Source organism: Delphinapterus leucas, chromosome 13 (genome assembly GCF_059928025.1).
Source record: "Delphinapterus leucas isolate spDelLeu-1000000601 "Yukka" chromosome 13, BTC_Dleu_Yukka2, whole genome shotgun sequence".
NCBI classification, from domain to species: domain Eukaryota; kingdom Metazoa; phylum Chordata; class Mammalia; order Artiodactyla; family Monodontidae; genus Delphinapterus; species Delphinapterus leucas.
Genome location: NC_143141.1, coordinates 49,960,385 through 49,982,699, shown reverse-complemented (window position 1 = coordinate 49,982,699; position 22,315 = coordinate 49,960,385). Strand labels below are relative to the sequence as shown.

The 22,315-nt window shown below is 38.1% G+C and overlaps 1 protein-coding gene across 3 annotated transcripts in view; it reads right to left on the bottom strand.

The window, feature by feature from the left end:
* Positions 1–273: 273 nt before the first annotated feature.
* Positions 274–22,315, bottom strand: part of ASB3 (ankyrin repeat and SOCS box containing 3) — a 94,145-nt gene continuing 72,103 nt past the window's right edge. For all 3 annotated transcript variants that reach the window (XM_022597301.2, XM_089923187.1, XM_089923186.1), the window contains 2 exons: positions 17,258–17,391; positions 274–2,003 (listed from right to left, as the gene is read on the bottom strand). In XM_022597301.2, coding sequence (XP_022453009.1) covers positions 1,798–2,003; positions 17,258–17,391 — 340 coding nt within the window. In that variant the 3' untranslated portion in view covers positions 274–1,797. The remainder of the gene's footprint in view (positions 2,004–17,257; positions 17,392–22,315) is intronic.

The following is a 22,315-nucleotide window of genomic DNA, read 5'->3' as shown; positions in this document are numbered from 1 at the left end:
ATGGTGCATGTAGGTCAGAGCTTAAAGTTCACACTAACTGGATGTATCATTTTGATCAGAGGCTGTGACTATAATTCACCTACCTTCAGGTACTTTTAGATTAGACTTCTCACTGAGTCCTTGTTATTAGTCATAAAAATCATAAATATTGTATTATAAAATAGTCTAAAAGATGCATTTATACAGTAAGTAAAATCATTTATGTTTTAAATACTAAGGGTTTTTAATGTATCTGAAATATTTTGAGATTTTTAAGAATAAAAGCTCAGTAAGTTATGAGTAGTTGAATTTATTACATATTTGAACATGAACAAAAACACATGAAAAGATTCACCCTCAAATGTAAACATTCTATGTACAATGGACCCTAACAAAAAACTGGTTATGTAAAAATCAGAGACTTAGGGTTTGGAAAAATACAGACATTTAAAAAATATTACATAGTACATACTTTTTTAGAATTTAGTAACTATCAGAATTTCCACCTGTTTTTCCATATCCACCCTTATCTCTGCCTGTATAACTACAGTCAAACTCCCCACCCCACAGGCAGCAACTACAGCCCTAATCTGTGCTGAATTTAGTCATCCCCCTGGACCCTAATGTCTCCATCATTTGGTACGCCATCATCACTGCTTTTACCAAATAGCAAAAGCCTATCAGAGATGAATCTGGCTAACCCACTGCCATCTATTTTAAGTCACAGCATCCCAATAGGACAGAATATTTGCCCTCCTTTGGACCCCATCTCTAGTTGTCTATCACAACATTAGTGCATTCATAACCTTTTTCTCAAGACTATTGCCCACAGCCTCTTAACATAGCTCACCTGTTACGGTGTTCAGTCCTCTCTGACTCTAGATTCATATCGAGCAATTGCAAAACCAATGAGGCAGTGTCTCATTAACCTAGGATGTTAAGGTTTAAATTTCATCGACTATTTGATAATGTATCCAGATAGTAAAAAAGAAACCCACTATAACATTAATAGAACTAGCAATCATTGCTTCACAGGATCAAAGGTGCCCTCTGATTTGGAGGCTGAATGGAGCTTCAGTTTTATTTGATACTGAGCAACTCAGGAATACATACCTTTCTTTAAAGATGGTACCACAGAAATGTCTCTCCCAGTCTCCTAATTAATACTGTGTAAAATGCACATTTATCTCAATACCAACCTAATTCTTTTTTTTCAACTGAGCATATCTTTGAGTTTAGGTCTGTTCTTGCCTTTGCAGAAACAGGAATCTTTTTTAGCCAAAGAGAGTATCAAGGAACTGGAAAAAAACAACAACAGCAAAATGATTCATTTTCTATAGTCTTTAAAGAAAGAATTCTCCCCTGAGTTTACCTGTGAAAAGCCAATGAATTTCAACTGAATTAAGAGATGAGAATAGAATATAAGATAGTTCTTTTATAAATATAAGAGAGATTTAACTCCACTGTGTATACACATCCAGTGAAGTTTTATGCATTCCCTTCTAAACACTAGCCCTAGGTAAACACAGAATCATAGGTGGAAATACACCATGTTTAGCCACAGTTCATTAACAGAAAATCGTTAGGTAATTTACAACATAAAGTGTACTGATGATAAAACTGCAATAAAGTAACATTAGTGAGGTTTATACTTTTTTACCAGGGAGCTTAGTTGTAACCATTTGCATTAAACTACTGCCCTCTAAAATCTAACCAACCACACAAACAAAAATCATCTTTTGTGACGATAAAATCGTGAAGAATTTGTACTCCATGGCTCCTTATCTTGGTGGTTTTCAGAGCAAGACATGACCTGTGTTAAGTAGCTTCACTGATTTCTCCATCTTGAATAACTGCCAGTTCTGGAACTTCATTCATCCTCAAAACCTCTGCATAGAGCAAATAATCATGTAGGCTTCTGGGAAGTGGCAACTGACAGATAAAACTGTTAGATCGTAGGTGCTCTGGTTTTAGACTGGACCGAATTTCCAAACGACAAAGGTGGGTAAGGGATGGAACAGAGGCTGGAGAAACAAACAAAAAAAGGAAGATTAAAATGTTTGAACCAGAAAGATATAACAGTACATTAAGGTAAATGCCCTTTTTTCCCCCACGTTTGCATAGTAGAAGAGAAGTAATATGTTACTTAGACTTACTTTTGAAAATAGATTACTTGGGCCAGGATGACCAAAATAAACTTTATTTATTCTTTTTTACAGCCTTCACTGGGTTCTTCTTCCTCCGATTTCTGGCCACACATTCCAAAGTCAGTAACCCAGGGCCATATAAAACTAAATGTTCAAATTCTAAATTTCTGCCAATACCAGTTTGGACTTAAGAAATGGGTGATCTAACTTTAGAAATGATAGAAGCACACAGTAGCAAACGTTACTTCCCTCTTACTCTCATTGCAAATAGTCTCCAGACCTACCACATTCAAGTGAATAAAAATGTAGCTTACGTAAGTTTTGCTCTTTTTATCCATGATACAGAATGAAATTTAAAAATTGACACAGAGAGAAAAGGACCATCTATCAAATGCCTACTATGCTGTATGCCGATACACATCCTCTTTTAATCTTCATTCACCCCCGTGAGGTAGATATTATCACGCTCTCACAGAGATAAGAAAACAGAGGTTTAAAAAGAGGTTTAGGGCTTCCCTGGTGGCGCAGTGGTTGAGAGTCTGCCTGCTGATGCAGGGGACACGGGTTCGTGCCCCGGTCCGGAGGATTCCACATGCCGCAGAGCGGCTGGGCCCGTGAGCCATGGCCGCTGGGCCTGCGCGTCCGGAGCCTGTGCTCCACAACGGGAGAGGCCACAGCAGTGAGAGGCCCGCGTACCGCAAAACAAACAAACAAAAAAAACACACACAAAAAAAGAGGTTTAAGTAACTTTCCAAAGGTCATACATCTAGTACATGGTAGACCAGGATTCAAACTCAAGTGCATATGACCCCAAAATGTGCATGTGTACATACACATGCTAAAACCACTGCTGCCAAAAGCTAATAACCAATTAAAGGCTAACCCACATATGCTTGATTAAGAATCCTAAGATACTGGTTTTGTTTTCCAAGATGAAAAGTGTTAACTAAAGAAGTTAATGTCCATGAAAACCAAGAGCACTAAAAACAGCTAGTGGTTTTATGTGAATCAAATCTAATGCCTTTTATTAGTCCAAGAAATCTTTTGTAAACTCCTGTGAAATGTACCAATGATTAACAGGCCAGGATCAGAGCAGCAGAGACAAGCACTATCAAGAGCCCAGCTGATATAAGACCAGCTGGTCTGACTCCAAGTCTAGGGTTCTTTAAACTGTAATAACCCACAGGGCCTGAGACATGCTAATTCTCTAACATTTTCCAGACCACTGAAGTTAGTCCATCATCTTACATTTTAGTTTCAGCTTATTGGTTTAAGTTTAGTTTAGTTCACTCAGGGTTTGGGAAACTCCTCAATCCATAGTGTTTCAAAATGCCAAAAAAGAAAAGCAACAGAGTTACCTGATTTTGTACATAAAACCTGAGTTGAAGAAGAGTATTTCCTTAAACCATGAGTCACATAGACTCCCCATTATAAATAAGATTACAGCATCTACAATATATAGCACATTTACTTTCACTGTTTCCATATTTATATATTGTTTAAATTTTAACCTTTTCTGTAAACTTAAAGGAAGAATCATCATTCTCCCTTCTAAAATGAGAAAACACAGATAAAGGGAGCACTAGAGAGATTAGCAGGAAGCCACATGGAAAGCATGCTCAAACTGCAAACCTCCACAGTTTTCCAAAGGAGTAGTAAGCAGGTTCAATTTCAACAAGTAGGTTGCCCATGTTCAACTATTACACATAAGGAAACCTTCTCACCCACTGAGATCAGGAACAATAATTGGCCCTAATGTCACTGGGTATGCACAAATGTAATAAAAGTTTTGGAAATGAGCATAACTGATTCTTGGTAAGCACACAACTCAGCTGGTAGGGCCAAAGTATGCTGGCATACTGGAAAGTGGCCTATCAGCTGCAAACCCTGAGCATGCCATAAGCATAGTCAAATGGGACTGACAGAGAAAATGACAAGACTAGATTGTGTGGATCACAGTGAGATTGGTAAAGAGAATTTTTACTCCTATTTGGTTAGAGTTTAATATGCATCCTGTTAAATTGAAATCTCTTCATTCTGCACATTTTTGTTAATGTAGATACTTACCACACACCCAGAAGGAAGACAAAGGATGGCTGTGTAACCTGGAGGAAAGCTGCTCACTCGGAGGTAAGGAATCCTTAACACTTCTCCAGCTTCACCAACTTGACAGACTACACTGACTTACAACTCCTCAGGCTGACTGCGGAGTGTTCCTCTGGCTGTCCCACAGCCTCCTGCAGTGCAGACAAGCCTTTCCAAGAGGCAGTCTGACTACATCACTGCAGCCCTATCTTTTACAACTAAATAAACCATTTGTTTGTTTATGCTGACATGGGTGTGGAAGCTTAATCATCTGTGATCAAGCCAAACTGGACCAATACACATTTGTTATGGAAAGCTTAAGTGACTTGCCTGTGTTGACATCATACAGCAACAGAGCTGACACTAGATCCAAATGATTTGACCCCAAGTCTAGGGTTCTCTAAACTGTGATAAGCCTAAAATATTTCTCTAACAACTTCTAAACCACTGAAACTATCGTAAGTTTTGGAAGATCTTTCCATTTAATAATAAAAAAGGAAAGGGTATAGCTACTTCAGTTACTGGTTCCAATTTCAACTGCACCATTTTGGTTTTCGTCCTGTGAGCAAAATAAATCGCTGGCCTGATGAACAATTAGAGGTAAGAACTGTATTCATTTGAACTTGAGGGAGTCCTTTACCTATGGATTATTAACACAGACAGTAATATACCCATCAGTGCCATCTTAGTTTAATATGCCAGTAAATACTAAGGGAACTGTATAATCATATATGCAATATTTCAAAGCATGCAAAATTCCTATGAAAGTTTTAGTGATGCATAGTATTTCCAGATGTGTTGTCACCAGGTTGAGAGAAGATCAAGTCATGCCTTGAATTTATAATATGGAAAAGCCCATGGGACCTTCCCTGGTGGCACAGTGGTTAAGAATACGCCTGCCAATGCAGGGGACACAGGCTCGAGCCCTAGTCCAGGAAGATCCCACATGTTGTGGAGCAACTAAGCCCATGTGCCACAACTACTTAGCCTGAGCTCTAGAGCCCATGAGCCACAACTACTGAGCCCACGTGTCACAACTACTGAAGCCCACGTGCCACAACTACTGAAGCCCGCGTGCCTAGAGCCTGTGCTCTGCAACAAGAGAAGCCACCATAATGAGAAGCTCACGCACTGCAAAAGAGTAGCCCCCGCTCGCCACAACTAGAGAAAGCCCGCATGTGGCAACGAAGACCCAATGCAGCCAAAAATAAATAAATTTAAAAGAATAGATTTAAAGAATCATACATTTTATATATATATATATATATATATAAAATATGGAATAGCCCAGAAGCTGTATGTAAAACATAACTTTCATGAAAACTTGTTAAAATCAGATTTTAATTTCTTAAATAAATCTCTCTTTTCCTACATTATGGCACTGATCATAGTCTAGAAAATGATGTCTGAAACCATGCTATACTTTTAAGTCACTTTTCTGACCCAATCAGTTTCAAATTAGTATGTTAAACCCAGTTATCTCTAGATCTGTTAGATAAGCAACTTTTAACTATTCATTTCTATATATATAAAGTCTTCAATTTTGTTAATTTTGTTGTACATACACAGAACAATCAAAATAGAAGGCCACATGTTCTATGGAATTGTACTAAAATCAAAACAATGATCAGACTAAACCCCACAATTCTTAATTCATTATTCTTGTTAATGCCAAGTTTACTATAGCACAGAACTACATGTACATCATACACACCCACTATCTATATTTCCTACAACCATTCAGCTCTAGCCTGCCCTCATGCCAATATTCAAATGATGTATCTGCCTAGACTTTATTTCTATGGTTCCTCTGCATGGTTTTCTACATCAAAGGTATTTATCTGACTTTTGGGCCATCTACTACAATGTGTATTATCATCATTAATATAATGTCTTTATGGTTCCATCCTTTTCTTCCCAGTCCTTCTTAATTTACTTGTACAGTCTCTCTCTTTCCCACTGACTACAACTAAAAACTTGGACAAAATTAAAAAAGCAACAACCTGAGGACTCTGAAGAACAAATAAGAGACAGATTAGGGCAGGAAATCAAAACTTAAAGAATGACCAGTAGAACAGCAATGAATGGAATGAATGGGAAAAGCACCACCCAGTAATAAGCCTGGAGTTGGGAGTTGATGAGCCATTATTAACTAGTTGTGTGACCTGCAGCAAGTCATTTAAATGCTCTGACTTTCAGTTCCTTTTCTATGAAATGGGAATAATACCTCATCTATAAAATGAACATAACTGACACCCCTGTGCATCAAAAGGTTGTTGATAAGGTTCAAGTTAGAATACACTTGCAAAAGCATTTTATAAACTGTAAAATACCATACATATCCTAGGCACCATCTAATCTAGTGATCTCCAAATGTTGTTTGACTGCACACCCAATTAGTGAAAAGTCTTTGAGTACATAACCCCAATGTATGGATATTTACGTACATATAAATTATATATGTATACTACTAAATTAACATTATCTACACTAAGTACAAATAAAATACATAAAATTAGAAGAATAAGCTAAAATGAAATAAAGTACATATTTAAAATAATTTCATTTATCTATAACGGTATAAAACCCTTTTTACTTTTGCTAAATATGTTAATAATAATATTTTAACAAAAGCAAGGTGACTAAGGTTCATTAATTTAATTTGTAGTGACGTGGCAAGTCCAAGATTTGGTTCTAGGTCCAATCTACTGATGTAGTTAAAAAAATATCTTACAAAAACCACGTAGATTCAAACGGGAGGAGTACATTGTGGCTTAGCTGAACTAATCAGGATACTAACTTATCTCATCTAGCAATTATGCAAAACTTTTATCAAAATTCAACTGGTAAATTTCTATTTTTCCTGGTATCAATCAGTTTACAAGCTAATTACAAAGTTTCGTTTTTTCACATTTTTATTAAATGCATTCAAGATCTAAGGAAACTGTTTCCAAGTATTTTAAGTGTGTCAATACAAGAGTCTTTCTAGGTGATGCACATTGTTTTTGGCAAGAAAATCACATAACAATAGAAATATTTCCCAGCATCTGTTTTTGAAATCATCTCCCCGTAGCAAAGTTTCTTTCAGAAAGTAGTTTGCTTTCTCACTCAGTTAAAATATCATTTTTACCTTAAATCAACAGAATTTTAGGAAATATGTACTAGGTTTCATACTATTCATAGCTATTTATTACCAAGAAAAAAAAAGGTTAAGAAAATTGGAACAGTTTTATTTTTGCAAAAGAAAAGTACATAATTCATTGTTAAGTTCAAGGATTCTTTTTTATATTGTCACAAGATAAAGACCAAACCTCCGGATGTCTAAACAATAATCATGGTCACTCCCATCTCATCATAAAGTACTACAAAGACTATATATATTTTATTTTCTTTTTTCTTTTTTTTTGTCCTTCTGTAATGGTTTATTTCACTGAGCATATATATTTTTTAAAGGTCATGTTTTTATAAAATTATTCACAACAGTATTACTTCGCAATTCTGGTTTCAACTCCTTTCCTGTATTAGCCTGACTATTAATGATGCAATAAACTCCTTTCATGTGTGATGTTATCTCCATTTCCTCACATTTACAGAGAAGTAAGCCACTCCATCAGCAGTCAGTCTTACACAGCTTTTCCAAAAAACATTTTTCTATTAAATAAGTCATTACTGTTGCAAATATATTCTTTCTGGTGCATATGTCCTTTAGTGGCTCTCAGAAAAGTAACATTATTTATATTTTCTTACTGAAACATAATCTTAAAACAACCCTAAGCTGAGACATGTTATAAATATTATATATCTTCTTCCAACTTAGTATACCATCCTTCCTACTTGCAAGGTTATATTTTTATTCTTTTAACTCTTTAGCAATGTTTTCTATGCTCCTTTCAACAATATTTGCTAATAAGAAATGCATTTTACTTTGTCCCCATATTATTTCAGTCTGTTTTACTGTGGCAGCAAGAACATGCATTTCCCCAACGGTATGTAACTTTTTGTCTTTTCACTATTGAATAAGCAAATTTAAAAGGAGCTCTAAGCATCTGTCATTATGTTTAGTATACTTTATAAAAATAATGGACTGAGCAACATATGACTTAAATATTGATGAAAAAATCACAGGGTTTGTCTTTATGTTCTGGATGCTTAGAGTGTCTTGCTGATTATGATATTTTCATTACCTAATATCTCAATGCACACTACATACTAACATCAAGGCTCACTGTTAACATTAGTGGAGGTAAACCATATTTTATTTTATTTTTTTAAGGTGAACCATATTTTAAATATTTTTCTTGATACTTTTGAACTTCTCGTCAGCTCAGATTGGGTGGTCAGCTTTTTTATCATATGACATGACTATCTGATAAAAATAGGAGTGTAGGGCTTCCCTGGTGGTGCAGTAGTTAAGAATCCGCCTGCCAATGCAGGGGACACGGATTTGAGCCCTAGTCTGGGAAGATCCCACTTGCCGCGGAGTAACTAAGCCCATGCGCCACAACTACTGAGCCTGCGCTCTAGAGCACATGAGCCACAACTATTGAGCCCATGTGCCACAACTACTGAAGCCCGTGCACCCTAGAGCCCGTGCTCTGCAACAAGAGAAGCCACTGCAATGAGAAGCCAGCACACTGTAACGAAGAGTAGCCCCCACTCACCACAGCTAGAGAAAGCCTGCACGCAGCAATGAAGACCCAACGCAACCAAAAATAAATAAATTAATTAAATTAAAAAAAAAAAAAAAAAAGGGCTTCCCTGGTGGCGCTGTGGTTGAGAGTCTGCCTGCTGAAGCAAGGGACACGGGTTCGTGCCCTGGTTCTGGAAGATCCCACATGCCGCAGAGTGGCTAGGCCCGTGAGCCATGGATGCTGAGCCTGCGCGTCCGGAGCCTGTGCTCCACAACGGGAGAGGCCACAACAGTGAGAGGCCCGTGTACCGCAAAAAAAAAAAAAAAGAATAGGAGTGTAGCTCTATGATTATTTTGTTGGTTCACTTGTATTGGTACCTTTAGTATCATCCACATAACACGTTATTTTTGCAGGAATCTTTTTAAGCCGCTTGACCAGTTTTTGAGAATTGGTTAGGTTAAAACTAGATGATGTAATCACAGGTCCACTGAACAGTCAAACATGAACTACAATTCATTAAGGTACACCAGAAGTATGGGTGCCAGGTCACCCACTTTGGGAAGTGCGAACCTAATCCATATAGCTATGTAGGTACAAGGCACTTGGCCATGTGTGCTAAGTGGAAAAAAAAAAGATGAAAGCTCAATTTGTACAACTACCTCACTATTAGAGAAAAGATAAAGTGAAAGGGAACTTAATCAATGATAAGCAATTTCATCTTCCTCTCTCCCACCTTTAGGATGCCTCTTTCTGGAGCCTGGAATACTTGAAAATTAAGTAAAATCATCTAGCCTAAGCATTTTCCTGTGGTAATCAAATGAAAGAATGAATCATGGTCTCAGGATCTCTCAGAAAATACAAATCCATTCTTCATTTCCCTAACTTGTTTAGGGAACTATAATATAACACAGCAGTCTGAGACAATAAGAAAAAATTAAGTTCAATATTATAAAGTAAATTTTAAGTCCCTCCAATACCTTTCCATAAAGTTCTCAGGAACCCCTATATTCTATCATAAACAAATCTGCCTTCATCTAGAACACTGTCCAGAACACTCTCTTCACCTCTTGTCCTCACAGAAGCCTGATCCTCCCAAAATTACTTCCTTGACCAATTTCTAAGATATAATTTTCTCATTCTTCCACACCTTGTCACACTTATCATAAAGTCTAAGTGGCAATTTTAGCATTCTCACAGTTCTTCTGCACCACCTTCAGACCCACATTTTTCTGTCTTTAAATTCCAACATACACCACTTACTATCCTTCCAGAGTGTGCTCTCTCTTACTACCACCACGCCTGATCGTTAATATCATTGAGACCTCGGGTCCCAACTCCTCCTGCCGTCTGGTTTATCAGGTCCCTTTCCTTTCTCATTTCTTTTCTTATTTGGCGTTCATGGGCCCATCACTGATGCTATTTTATTTTATCATCCTCAATTCTTCTGTACCTGCTCTGACAACCCCCAGATCAATCTAACCACTTTCCTTCTTTCCAATACAGAGAAAGTAAAGCAATGCTGGGAAAAAATTACCATATAACCATATGAATGAACTATACCACTTCCAACCTCCACTTGGGCCCTCAGTGTTGCTCAGCAAATCTCTTTCACTGGTTCCCAGTTTGCCACAACAAGCATTCTAAATCAAGTCTCTGCTACCAAACTCTCACTTGTTTCCTTTTTAGCAAGATTTTACCTCCTACTCCTAAGTAAAAATAGGAGATCTTCTAGGCTCTCTTTCTCTGAGTTCCTAATACTCAAACTATAAACTTATCTACATCCACCCCACCCTCATCTCTCTTATTCTCAAAGGAAGGGGCCTATTTGAGGCTAATCCTCCCTCCGGCTTACCTGAAATCTTATTACATAAACTATTGCTTTTATCTCCATATCTTTAATGTTTTCCTTAAACAAACTGAGACCCTTTAATCTATAAAACATGTTCAGGCCTCTCTCACCTTAAAAAGAAAAAGAAAATTCTGCCATAACCCTGCATCATTCCTTTTTAGCCATTGCACTAGAGAACTGTTTATTTTTCACTCACAGATTCTAAATCAGTATCTGATACATAGTTGACACATAATTAAAGAACCCACTTACTAGGGAATTAATGAATATAAACAGCTAGATTTGTAAATGCCCACCTACAGAAATATTTACATGATAGATTCTCTTCACTAACGACTTCTGCTTATGGTCCACATTTAGAACTAACTAAAATTACAGATGAGTGTTTAAAAGTTCTCAAATGAACAAGCTATCAAAAATTAAAGCTTCTGTCCTAACTGCCATATCTGTCCTAACTTTCCATATCCCTAAAATATATATCCCTAAAATAAATATTCCAAAGCTTCTGTCCTAACTTTCCATATCCCTAAAATAAATATTTGGGATATGGAAAATAATTTTCTTTTAATTAGGATATAGCTGTCCCAGGGGTCTGCCAGCACACATATCTAATGTACATACATGGGAAGAGTAAAATGGGCTTTCAAATAATATTGGTGACCCGATACCTAAGACACTTAAAAAAATTGTTTTAATTGCTTTAGAGCAACACTTTCTCCTCTCTTAGCTTATCAATAGATTGCTGACAAAATAAAAGTAGTTTTACCAGCAAAATGTCCCAGCAAATGTGGATACAACTCATTGGTACCTAGTTTAGTAAGGATTTCCCCACCACATACACACAGACACAAACAAAAAATAAAATCCACCACTTGGATTTATAAGAGGCTGCGTGAAGCTAAAATTATAAATGGGAAGATGGAACCTTACTAAAATTTTAAGTTAACTATAAATTTCTCTTAAAAAAAAAAAAAAGCTTGGCTCTTAAATCCAGTAATAAGGGCAGCCTGCAGAACACTGTTAATCAAGGCATGATTCGCTTAAGCCATAACATGGCTAGTATCTGGGAGGTCAAGGTTTCCTACTCTACAAATAGAAGGTCACATGCTCAATTTTTAAAGATGAAAGGTAATTACTAATGAGGTTCTTTTTTTTTTTTTGGCTGCGCTGGGTCTTTGTTGCTGTACGTAGGCATTCTCTAGTTGTGGCGAGCAGGGGGCTACTCTTTGTTGCGGTGCACAGGCTTCTCATTGCGGTGGCTTCTCTTGTTGCAGAGCACAAGATTTAGGCATGTGGGCTTCACTAGTTGTGGCACACGGACTCAGTAGTTGTGGCTCACAGGCTCTAGAGCACAGGCTCAGTAGTTGTGGCACACGGGCTTAGTTGCTCCGTGGCATGAGGGATCTTCCCGGACCAGGGCTCAAACCCGTGTCCCCCGCATTGGCAGGCGGATTCTTAACCACTGCACCACCAGGGAGCCCTTTACCTCTGCTTTTAAGATCAACTGTCTCGGGCTTCCCTGGTGGCGCAGTGGTTGAGAGTCCGCCTGCTGATGCAGGGGACACGGGTTCGTGCCCCGGTCCGGGAGGATCCCACATGCCGCAGAGTGGCTGGGCCCGTGAGCCATGGCCACTGGGCCTGTGTGTCCGGAGCCTGTGCTCGGCAACGGGAGAGGCCACAACAGTGAGAGGCCCGCGTACCACAAAAAAAAAAAAAAAGAGAGCGAGAGAGCCTCTCTTAAAAATGTGTTCTCAACTCAATCTGCAAGACAAAATAGCTACACTCTGATACTTCTTAGGTAGTCTAATTTTGAACTCACTGCTCACTACTGCTTATTAAAAATTGAGTGGAGTGTTACAATATTTAGAGAGAACTGCTCAAAAGTGCACACAGGTCATCCATCCCTCCAGATATTATAAATCTAGCCCTGGTCAAGTCAGAGCAACAGAGACCTGAGAACCAGGGCCCACTTAAGAACTACTTTTATTGAATTATACCTTGGTATGACAGCAACAGTCCACACTGAAGACTGGTAACATAAAATTCCAAGAAGCCATGGCTACCAAGATGTTGCCTAGGAAACTGTCCATCACAACATCCAAGAATAGCTGTACTTCTGAGCAATGAGTTTTTTATCTTATGAACTCTGTAACCTAGTGTCAAGAACTAGAGAGCTCAGTCAGAGCCAAATTTGCAGAGTATCCATAGACAAGTTTCAGATTACCATGATAAGCTTTCCCTGACTCCATATTTTTCTTCTGCTTCCACTTTTTAAAAAAAATATTTAATTAATTAATTTATTTTTTATTTTTGGCTGCATCAGGTCTTTGTTGTGGCACATAGGATCTTTTGTTGCAGCGCTCAGGCTCTTCAATGCAGCGTGCAGGCTTCTCTCTAGTTGTGGCATGCAGGTTTTTTCTCTCTCTAGTTGTTGCACACGGGCTCCAGAGCGTGTGGGCTCTGTTGTTTGTGACACAAGGGCTCTCTAGTTGAGGCGTACGGGCTCAGCAGTTGTGGCACGTGGGCTTAGTTGCCCCGCGGCATGTGGGATCTTAGCTCCCCAACCAGGGTTCAAACCAGCGTCCCCTGCATTGGAAGGAGGATTCTTTACCACTGGACCACCAGGGAAGTCCCTGCTTTCACTTTTAACTTCTGTTTTACTGTTTTGTGATAATCTATATGTATAAACTGTTTTAAATCCTGTTTAGAACAAAGCAGAGGAACACTGAAATGGATAGATCAAGAGAGTTTCAAGGAGCCATTATAGGATCCTTTGTACGATCCAGATACACCTAATTCTCTGGATAGAATTGTTCATATTTGATCATTAAAGGTTCAGGATGAACTGAAGCCAAGTGCTTTTATCCATAAGAACATAATTAATTACCTACACTTGATCTTGGTCAGTTGGGCAGGGGCTGGCAAATTTTTTGATTAAGAAGTCTATTGCTATGTGCGGTTAAACTGATGTTTCTAAGAAGTATATATAGGCACGTGATCAAAAAATTGTTAACTGCAACCAGTCAGTAAATTTTACCTGGTATACATTTCCTTCCTAAAGCAAAAGAACTTTTGAAGACAAATCTGACTTAATGATTAAAAGATGAGCAGCAAGACTGGTTGCCTTTTTTATTTATAAGGGCAAGCTGCTATTCCCTTAAGGAGGAAAAGGGAGAGGAAAGCAGAATTTTGAGCGAGTATAAGGCATCTCCAAGACTTGAAAAGGGCTTAGGAAAAGAATGGAGAAAATCTTTCCCTTGGGATAGATAATGGTATACCTAAAGAAGCTAGGGAGCTGAAATTATCTAGGGGCTTACAAATAGTGGCAGAGCCACAAGAAGCATCTTTTCCAAAATATTTAAAGAAATATATTGAGGGCTTCCCTGGTGGCGCAGTGGTTGAGAGTCCGCCTGCCGATGCAGGGGGTGCGGGTTCGTGCCCTGGTCCGGGAGGATCCCACGTGCCGTGGAGCGGCTGGGCCCGTGAGCCATGGCCACTGGGCCTGCGCGTCCGGAGCCTGTGCTCCGCAGCGGGAGGGGCCACAGCAGTGAGAGGCCCGCGTACCGCAAAAAAAAAAAAGAAATATATTGATAAGGCAGTTTTTAATACCATGATAAGTTACTGGAGAAAGTGAGGTGAAAGCAAGACTGCCATACATGTAGAGAGGTAATCAAAGAATTGTTTTGCTGTGCTCACTTCCATTGGTATTAAAACCCTGGTCATGCTTCTGCTTACTAGAAATCCTCAACTCAAAATCCAAATAAAGGAGGGGAGAGTACAGATGACCAACACACGGAAACTGAATGTCCTAAAAACTGAAGAAAAAAGGGGAGCTGGGTACCATCAAGACAGCCTTGAACTACAGAAAGGAAGAGAATCACAATCCCATTTGAAACTTGGGCAACTGAGTAGATGGGCATATCTTTTCTTTCCAGCCTTACTAAAATCTAGCATTATAATGGCTCCCATTACCTGCAGAAGAGGGACCACTGAAGAATATTCTGAGAGACCTATATAACTAAGAGGAAGAACACAAGTGTTTCCTAAGTAGTTTGCAATAAGAACAGGGTTAAAAAGTCTTCCTGGTATAGGAATAAAAGGCCTTTGTAACACTGGACAACGCAAGAGTCAAGGTGGATCAGGGTTTCTCAACCTGGGCACTAGTGACATTCGGGCCAGATGACTCTTTGCTGTGGGGGGCTGTCATGTGCACTGTAGCATATTTAGCAGAACTTCCCTGGCCTCTATCCCCTAGATGGCAATAACACCCCTACCAACTGTGACAACCAAAATATCCCCTGTGGGGGGGGGGCAAAATCACCCCTGTTGAAACCTCCACTATGGATGAAACAAATAACAAAGAGCTGCCAGGGATAACTCACTTTCTTGGTAAACAGCACTCCCAAACCACCTCACATCCTGAACCAGGAAACAGAAGGAACACCAGGATTTGTAGGAAAAATGATAAATTCAAATTTGGATATGTCAGAATGTGGAACACCAAGTGGAGATGTCCAAAAGTCAGTTGGATATATGGGACTGGAACCAAAAAAAGAGGCCTTGGCAAGAGAAATAGACCAGAAAAGCATTAGCTACATTAACACCTTTGAAAAAGGCTTTTGTCAGCCAAAATAAAATCCTCTTAAGAGATGATGATTATTATCCTACACAAGCTCTACCTAGTGCCTAATTAAACAAGAAGCCCTTGATGGATTTAGTCTACTGCAGGATAATGTACTCATGCACAATTCTTACCTTCATCTGGACAAACTTGCCATATGTTAGAGTCTTTAAGGTAAACTCTCACATATCTTTACTAATTGATAGGTTGCAATAATCTTCCCATTTGGCATATGCTCCTTCTTTCTGACTTTTTGTTCCCAAATCCATTGCCCCATATTCTATCAATTAAGAAATAGATACTTCCTGCCACTGCACATACATAATTAGCAAAAGCAGATGCAATTCTCACATGCATGTGAGTTTTCTAACATTATCATTAAAGAAATTCTGTTCTGGAAGGCTCAGAGACTTCCAGATTATACTTCTTCAACAAGAAACCTCACTGACAGTTTGAATACACCTCAGTTCAAGAGCATATTTTCCTGAATGTCTTTTTTTGATTGAGAATATTTACTTAAATGTAATCTTCCAAGAAATTAGAAGACATTTCTACATATGTGTAAGTTCACTTGTTAAAAACCTATTCAATATGTTATATGAAGAGTCACATTTCATGTAAAAATAGCAGTGTAGAAATAATTTTCCTAACTTAAGACATAATCTGGTTAACAAAATAGATTAAAATAAATCTGAATAAGTAAATAGAAACTGTGCATATATTAAGTAAATAGAAACTGTGCATATATTAAGTTTAGTTTAATCTGGTTTCCTTGTGTAAAATCTTCTACTGTACCCTCTTTATTTTTTTTAACTAGCTTAAAAACTTTTCTTTAAAGCAAGGGTAAACTGATAATTTAAAATAGTAATTTAAAATATCAATCAATTCACAGAATTTCCACCCAGCTCACCTCCATAGTTATATCTTACCAACACACTGGCATACATTCAGTAAGAAAAGATAATGATAAAGAATGGTGATACTTCCTTTTAGAGATGATAAATACTATAGAGAACACAAATCAACACATACTCCAAAGAGGAAAATTCATGTAGCATTTTTCTAACCACAAATTAAATATTCACTAACAAGATTTTTAGGACTCAATTTTGTTTGCGTAACCCTTACTAAAAAATAAAAGGATATCATTAATTTATCAGTAAACACCTGCTATTCTTTATACGCTCCTTAGGCTAAACTTATAAATCAAGATATGATTTGTGTTGAAGGAAATTACTATGACCTCCCTTACAGTCCCATCCTTTCCCCACATAAAGAAAATGCAGGGGACTTCCCTGGTGGCGCAGTGGTTAAGAATCCGCCTTCCAATGCAGGGGACACGCGTTCGAGCCCTGGTCTGGGAAGGTCCCACATGCCGCAGAGCAACTAAGCCCGTGTGCCACAGCTATTAAGCCCGCGTGCCACAACTACTGAAGCCTGAGCGCCTAGAGCCCATGCTCTGCAACAAGAGAAGCCACCACGATGAGAAGCCCACACACTACAGTGAAGAGTAGCCCCTGCTCACCGCAACTAGAGAAAGCCTGTGTGTAGCAACGAAGACCCAACGCGGCCAAAAATAAATAGATTTTTAAAAAAAGAAAATGCAAATGATGCCCAATTTAATATATGTTCTCCAATGACTCTTATCACTTAAAATTACAACATAGCTAAGGAAGGAAGAAAAGAAAAGGTAGTGAAGTGTATTTGAAAATTGTGCTTTCTTTTTTTTTTTTGCGGTACGCGGGCCTCTCACTGCTGTGGCCTCTCCCATTGCGGAGCAACAGGCTCTGGACGCGCAGGCCCTGCGGCCATGGCTCACGGGCACAGCCGCTCCGCGGCATGTGGGATCTTCCCAGACCGGGGCACGAACCCGTGTCCCCTGCATCGGCAGGTGGACTCTCAACCACTGCGCCACCAGGGAAGCCCAAAAATTGTGCTTTCTTACCAATATGTTGCTGTAGAGCCCAAGAGGAGTTTGAGGCACGAGCAGAGAGCATCTTTTCAACAGCTGGAGGAAGCCTCCTCCAATTAGTAAACTCCAAAGTGAAGATAAGGATGTCATCGCTGATTGAGTCAATCCTATATTGGCAAGATATTAACACAAAATTAGACACAAAATACACCAAGGTTCACCCTGAAAACAAACACCACATAACCTATTCTTACAACATCTTGATATGGAAGGCAGACAAAGAACTGCAGCATAGAAAATATTCATGAAACTAGAGGCAAGTTCAGTGCACATGAAAAATCAGCTATAGTTGCTACAGGAAACTCAAGTGACTGTGCATGTTGTTGTCCAATGGATGACAAAAGGAGTTTCTACTCTTACAGAGGGTAGGAATTTTCCTTCCCATTCCCCAGCAGCAGTGGTAAGAAAAGACAGATTCAGTGTCACTGTCATTAGTGGATTTGCCATTATTTCCTCCCAAATGGACCATCTTGCCAAATCTAGATTGGTCATCCTCACAGACACATAATTTAACAGTTCTGAAAGGATAAAGCCCAAACACCCAAAGCTGTCCCTAAACTGAGTGCATGAGAGAGATGGCTTGTTTCTGACCAGCTCTCAGAGATGTACTACAACTGTTCTCCTATAAGAACCTTTCCCATTATATTGTAGATACGGCTCTAAAGGACATATCAGAATAAGTTGTCTTTAAGAACTGAAAGAAGTTGTTGAAGACAAGCAGTTCTCCTTCTATTTTTTAAAAATAATGTCATATTTCCTACCAACCCACCCAAAAGAGACTTCCCAAATTTTATAAGCACTTGAATCCTAATAGAAAGAGCACTGACCCAAGAAAAGCTCTGATTTCTAACATCACCTCTACTACTTACAAACATGTTGCCTAAATTCTTTAAGCCCTAGATCCTGGTCTCTAAAATGAGAATAACACTTAACCTACCTATTTTAGGGGACTATTCATGAAAATAATGGAGACAATATAGTAAACAGACTTTTAAAACTATAAAATGTTATATAAATATTTGATATTACTAGAACTGGTTTGAAATTTTCAGTATTACATTTTCAGTGGGCCTTATAACATTGTACACATGAAATTTAGTCAAAGCTTAAAGAGAACTCTAAATTCTAATAAGATACTTATTTTGTACTCAACTAGATACTCCCCTACCATCACATTGTTTGAAGAAAAATAAAATCATTAGGGTCTCTGGTGATTGCTTCAAAAACAGAAATTCTTTTCAAGGTCACTTTTTTGGAGACATTACTGAGCAAGGACAAAATAAGGGAAAAATAGAAGTAAAGAAACTGAATAATACTCTAAACCTGTCATCTCAAAGACAACTTATTTCTCGTAATTCAGGGTCAAAGTATCCTTGAAATGACTGATTAGAGAGTATGAAAATTATTTCCTAAAATCTTAATTCTCTAATATGCAAACTTATATAAGGAAGAGCTTAAACTGTAGCACAAATGCTTTGGGAAACATTTTACTTCTCAAAAAGCTCTCAGTGAAGTCACGATTTATCAGAAAATACTGAGAATAAGTGAAATGATAAAATATATTCAAATGCAAACAACCTCCTTCACTTTCTAGGAACCCCACACCAAAGGTTACTTGGTTCTGGTTGCTAGTTTCTTTTTTAATGGTTTCATTTTTCTACCTTAATGTGCTGTCTCACTGTGACCAAAAACAAAGTCATTTTTGTGCAGTTATCTAAACACACACATAAGAAATAAATCTATTTACACAGCTTTAGTTAATATAATGTTGAGTTTATTTTACCAACGCTGATAATGGCACTGAAAATGTATTGTTACTGTACTACATTGACTGTTACGTTGTACAAAGCAGTTGTAAAATCATAAACCTGTGACAGTTAATCAACTAAATGCACAGATGACATTTACTTTCTATCATTCATGTACTGCATTGGGGGTGTGAGGGAAACCTAGTCTTGCATTTAAAGCTGAAAAAATATTTCAACTCTGCAGATTATATTGTGACAGGCAATTATTCAGCCAGATACATCTTTAAAGACTGTTTAAGACAACCAATACCTAGGAAAGACATTTATAATTTACATGACAAAGATTAAGCAACAGACTTATATGTTATATAAATAAGATATAACCAAAATCCACTTTAACAACATATTGATGTTTTTATGGGATAATTATTTTATAACAGCTCTTTGAATGTAAATTTGATCAAAGAAAGCAAAACATTCATCACATTCAGCGTAAACACTTGCGTTATTCATTCAATAAAAGATCAGTAAGCAAAAATTTGACCATGTTAAGCATTTTTATTGCTAAAGTGAAATTTTCCACCGTATTTTTTCTAATGAATATAAAGTGACTAAAGTTACTCCTTCAGAGTAAAATGTATGCAACTGGCATTCTCAATTCAAATAGCTGAAGTTTTACAATTTACTACAAAATAATTTGTAGTTTACTGTTTATTAACTCTTTTCTATCCTAATACATCCAATAAATATAACACAAACCCAGTGGCTTATTACCACAAAAATTCTCAAATGGGCTAGTCACATGGGGGGAAGGGAACCCTGTATAAGAACTAGGGATGGGAGAGTATATTTTACAAAGCCTTTTGGGAGGATAAAGCAAATTCCCTTTCCTTCCAGCAGTCTATGTAGTTGTCTGAGGAGGAAAGGAAAAGAAGATACATTTAATTTTTTCCCTGAATAGGTTCTTCCTAATTTAGGAGTAGGAAAGAGCAAGAAAAGTTGGCCCAGATCCCCCTAGGTTAGGCAAGGGATTAAGTGAATCCCTAAAATTAAGTGATAAAAACTACCATATCCCTGGGGATACACAGGGCTAAGGCAGCATAGCACAGGGGTTACAAAGACAGACATGAGTTACACTACTAGACAGCCTGAGTCCAAACCTAAGCTCTCGCACTAACTAGCTGTGTGAGCTTGGGCAAGTATGTTAAATACTTTGTGCCTCAATTCCCTCCTCTATAAAATATGGATAATGGTATCTACTATGTTTTATATTAAATGAGCTAATAGTAAAAAACTTAAAATAGGGCTTCCCTGGTGGCACAGTGGTTGAGAGTCCGCCTGCTGATGCAGGGGACACAGGTTCGTGCTCCGGTCTGGAAAGATCCCACATGACGCGGAGTGGCTGGGCCCGTAAGCCATGGCCGCTGAGCCTGCACGTCCAGAGCCTGTGCTCTGCAACGGGAGAGGCCACAACAGTGAGAGGCCCGCGTACCGCAAAAAAAAAAAAAAAAAAAAGAACTTAAAATAGTACCTACTGTGTATCAGGCAATATTTTAAGTGTTGGTTAAAGAAATAAACTAGAAACCAGAATGGAGCATGAAGGCTGAAAGTAATGGGCAAGTAATATGGAGTCGAGTTAGTATCTTCAGTAGAAAAACACAAGAAGCATGGCTGAGAAGAAAGTGGGTGCCTTGGGAATAAGCACTAAGTGAAGTGACAGAGGAAAGGAAACACACTGTCAGAACTGCCCACAGCTATCTAACGTGTTGGTTGGATTTACAGTAGCATTTTGGGGAGTGAATCCTAGAACGGTGAGGGGTAACTGCTGTTAGCTGTCAGGAGCCCAGACACAACAATAAAATTCACTAAGTAAAAAGTTAAGGGTATTACTTAAATACTAGATATAGCATTCATTAGTGAGCGTTTCTATCTCAGTACTGAGTGTATGTGTGTGTGTGCACATGTAAAAGGGGATTTGTTAGGACAAGTAAACATGCACAAATAACTTTTAAAAATTAGATTTCTCAATAATTTTTAAATCTCATTCAGTTATCTAAAAAATACAATGGATTTTTGTAAAATTTTATTGAAATGGTATAGAGGGAATTGCAACAGTGAGTGATTTGACAGCTAACTATGTATTAATCAGCTGTTGGAGACAGAAGTAAATACAATCGGGTATTCAAACCACTGCAAACTATAAACAAAAAGTAAAGTGGAGATCAGAACATGTATCTAAACTTTGCTTTACTTCTATATTCCTCAAACCACCTACCAGAAAGCAGTTTTTCCTCACAAGCCACATATCTGAAACATTTAGTATCAGAAAGGGATGAGAGTCCTAAGCATAAAACCTCTGCTTAGTGAAAATTCTTGAATTCTATATTATGGCAGACATAATAAAAAGGTGAGATACTGGGATCCTGCCAAACAAAGATATGTTCTTCATTTACAGGTGGAGAAGCCACCAGGCAGAAGATGGAGTCCCAGAAATGCAAACAAAATTTACAAGCAGGAACCACTAGTGTTGCCTGCATGAATACCAAAGAGGACCTCTTTTGAAAAGCAAAATTTAAATAACAAAATATCAGAGCACTTTTCTGCTGAAATCCAAAATCTCAGTATTTGTCTAAACATTATTTTGGTAAATGGTAATTTTTGAAGCACAAAAAAGAAATCTTCTAGATGTTTCATTGAAATTTCATAAAATACATTTAATTTTTATGTTCTTTATATTCCTGGAGACTTTTATTCTATTTCCTCATTTGACTCGAATTATCAGGCCAAAAGAGTTCTCTCACCGCTACAATTACCTTCTTGGTCCATCTAGACACATAACTCTTGAAAAGGTTGGTAAAACAATTTTTATCCTTTTGCCCTAGAAAATTTCTGACTCAACTTTCATATAATCACTCATAGGGGATGCCCTTCTGAGAAAGCACTTGAGGTAAAGAGTTATTTACTCAGCTACTTCAGAAATCAGTACTTATTGAGGGAGACTAAGTTCAAGTAGACAAGTTGCTATAGGATAGGAGTATTCAATCTACTTGACTAAGGGATGCTAGAAATCTCCAAAGCAGCTACAACCATTCTGTCACAGACATTTTAAGAGCAGCGTGAGGGATGGCCTAAGTAGAAGAATTAACCCTCTCAGGAGGGTTCACTGGCACCCATTCCTTTCTACTCCCTTCCAGCCACCTCTGACCTTTTTCCAGGACTCTATCCTTACACTCAATCTCACCATTAGCAGCCCCCCCAATTCCTTCACTCCAACCCAACCATC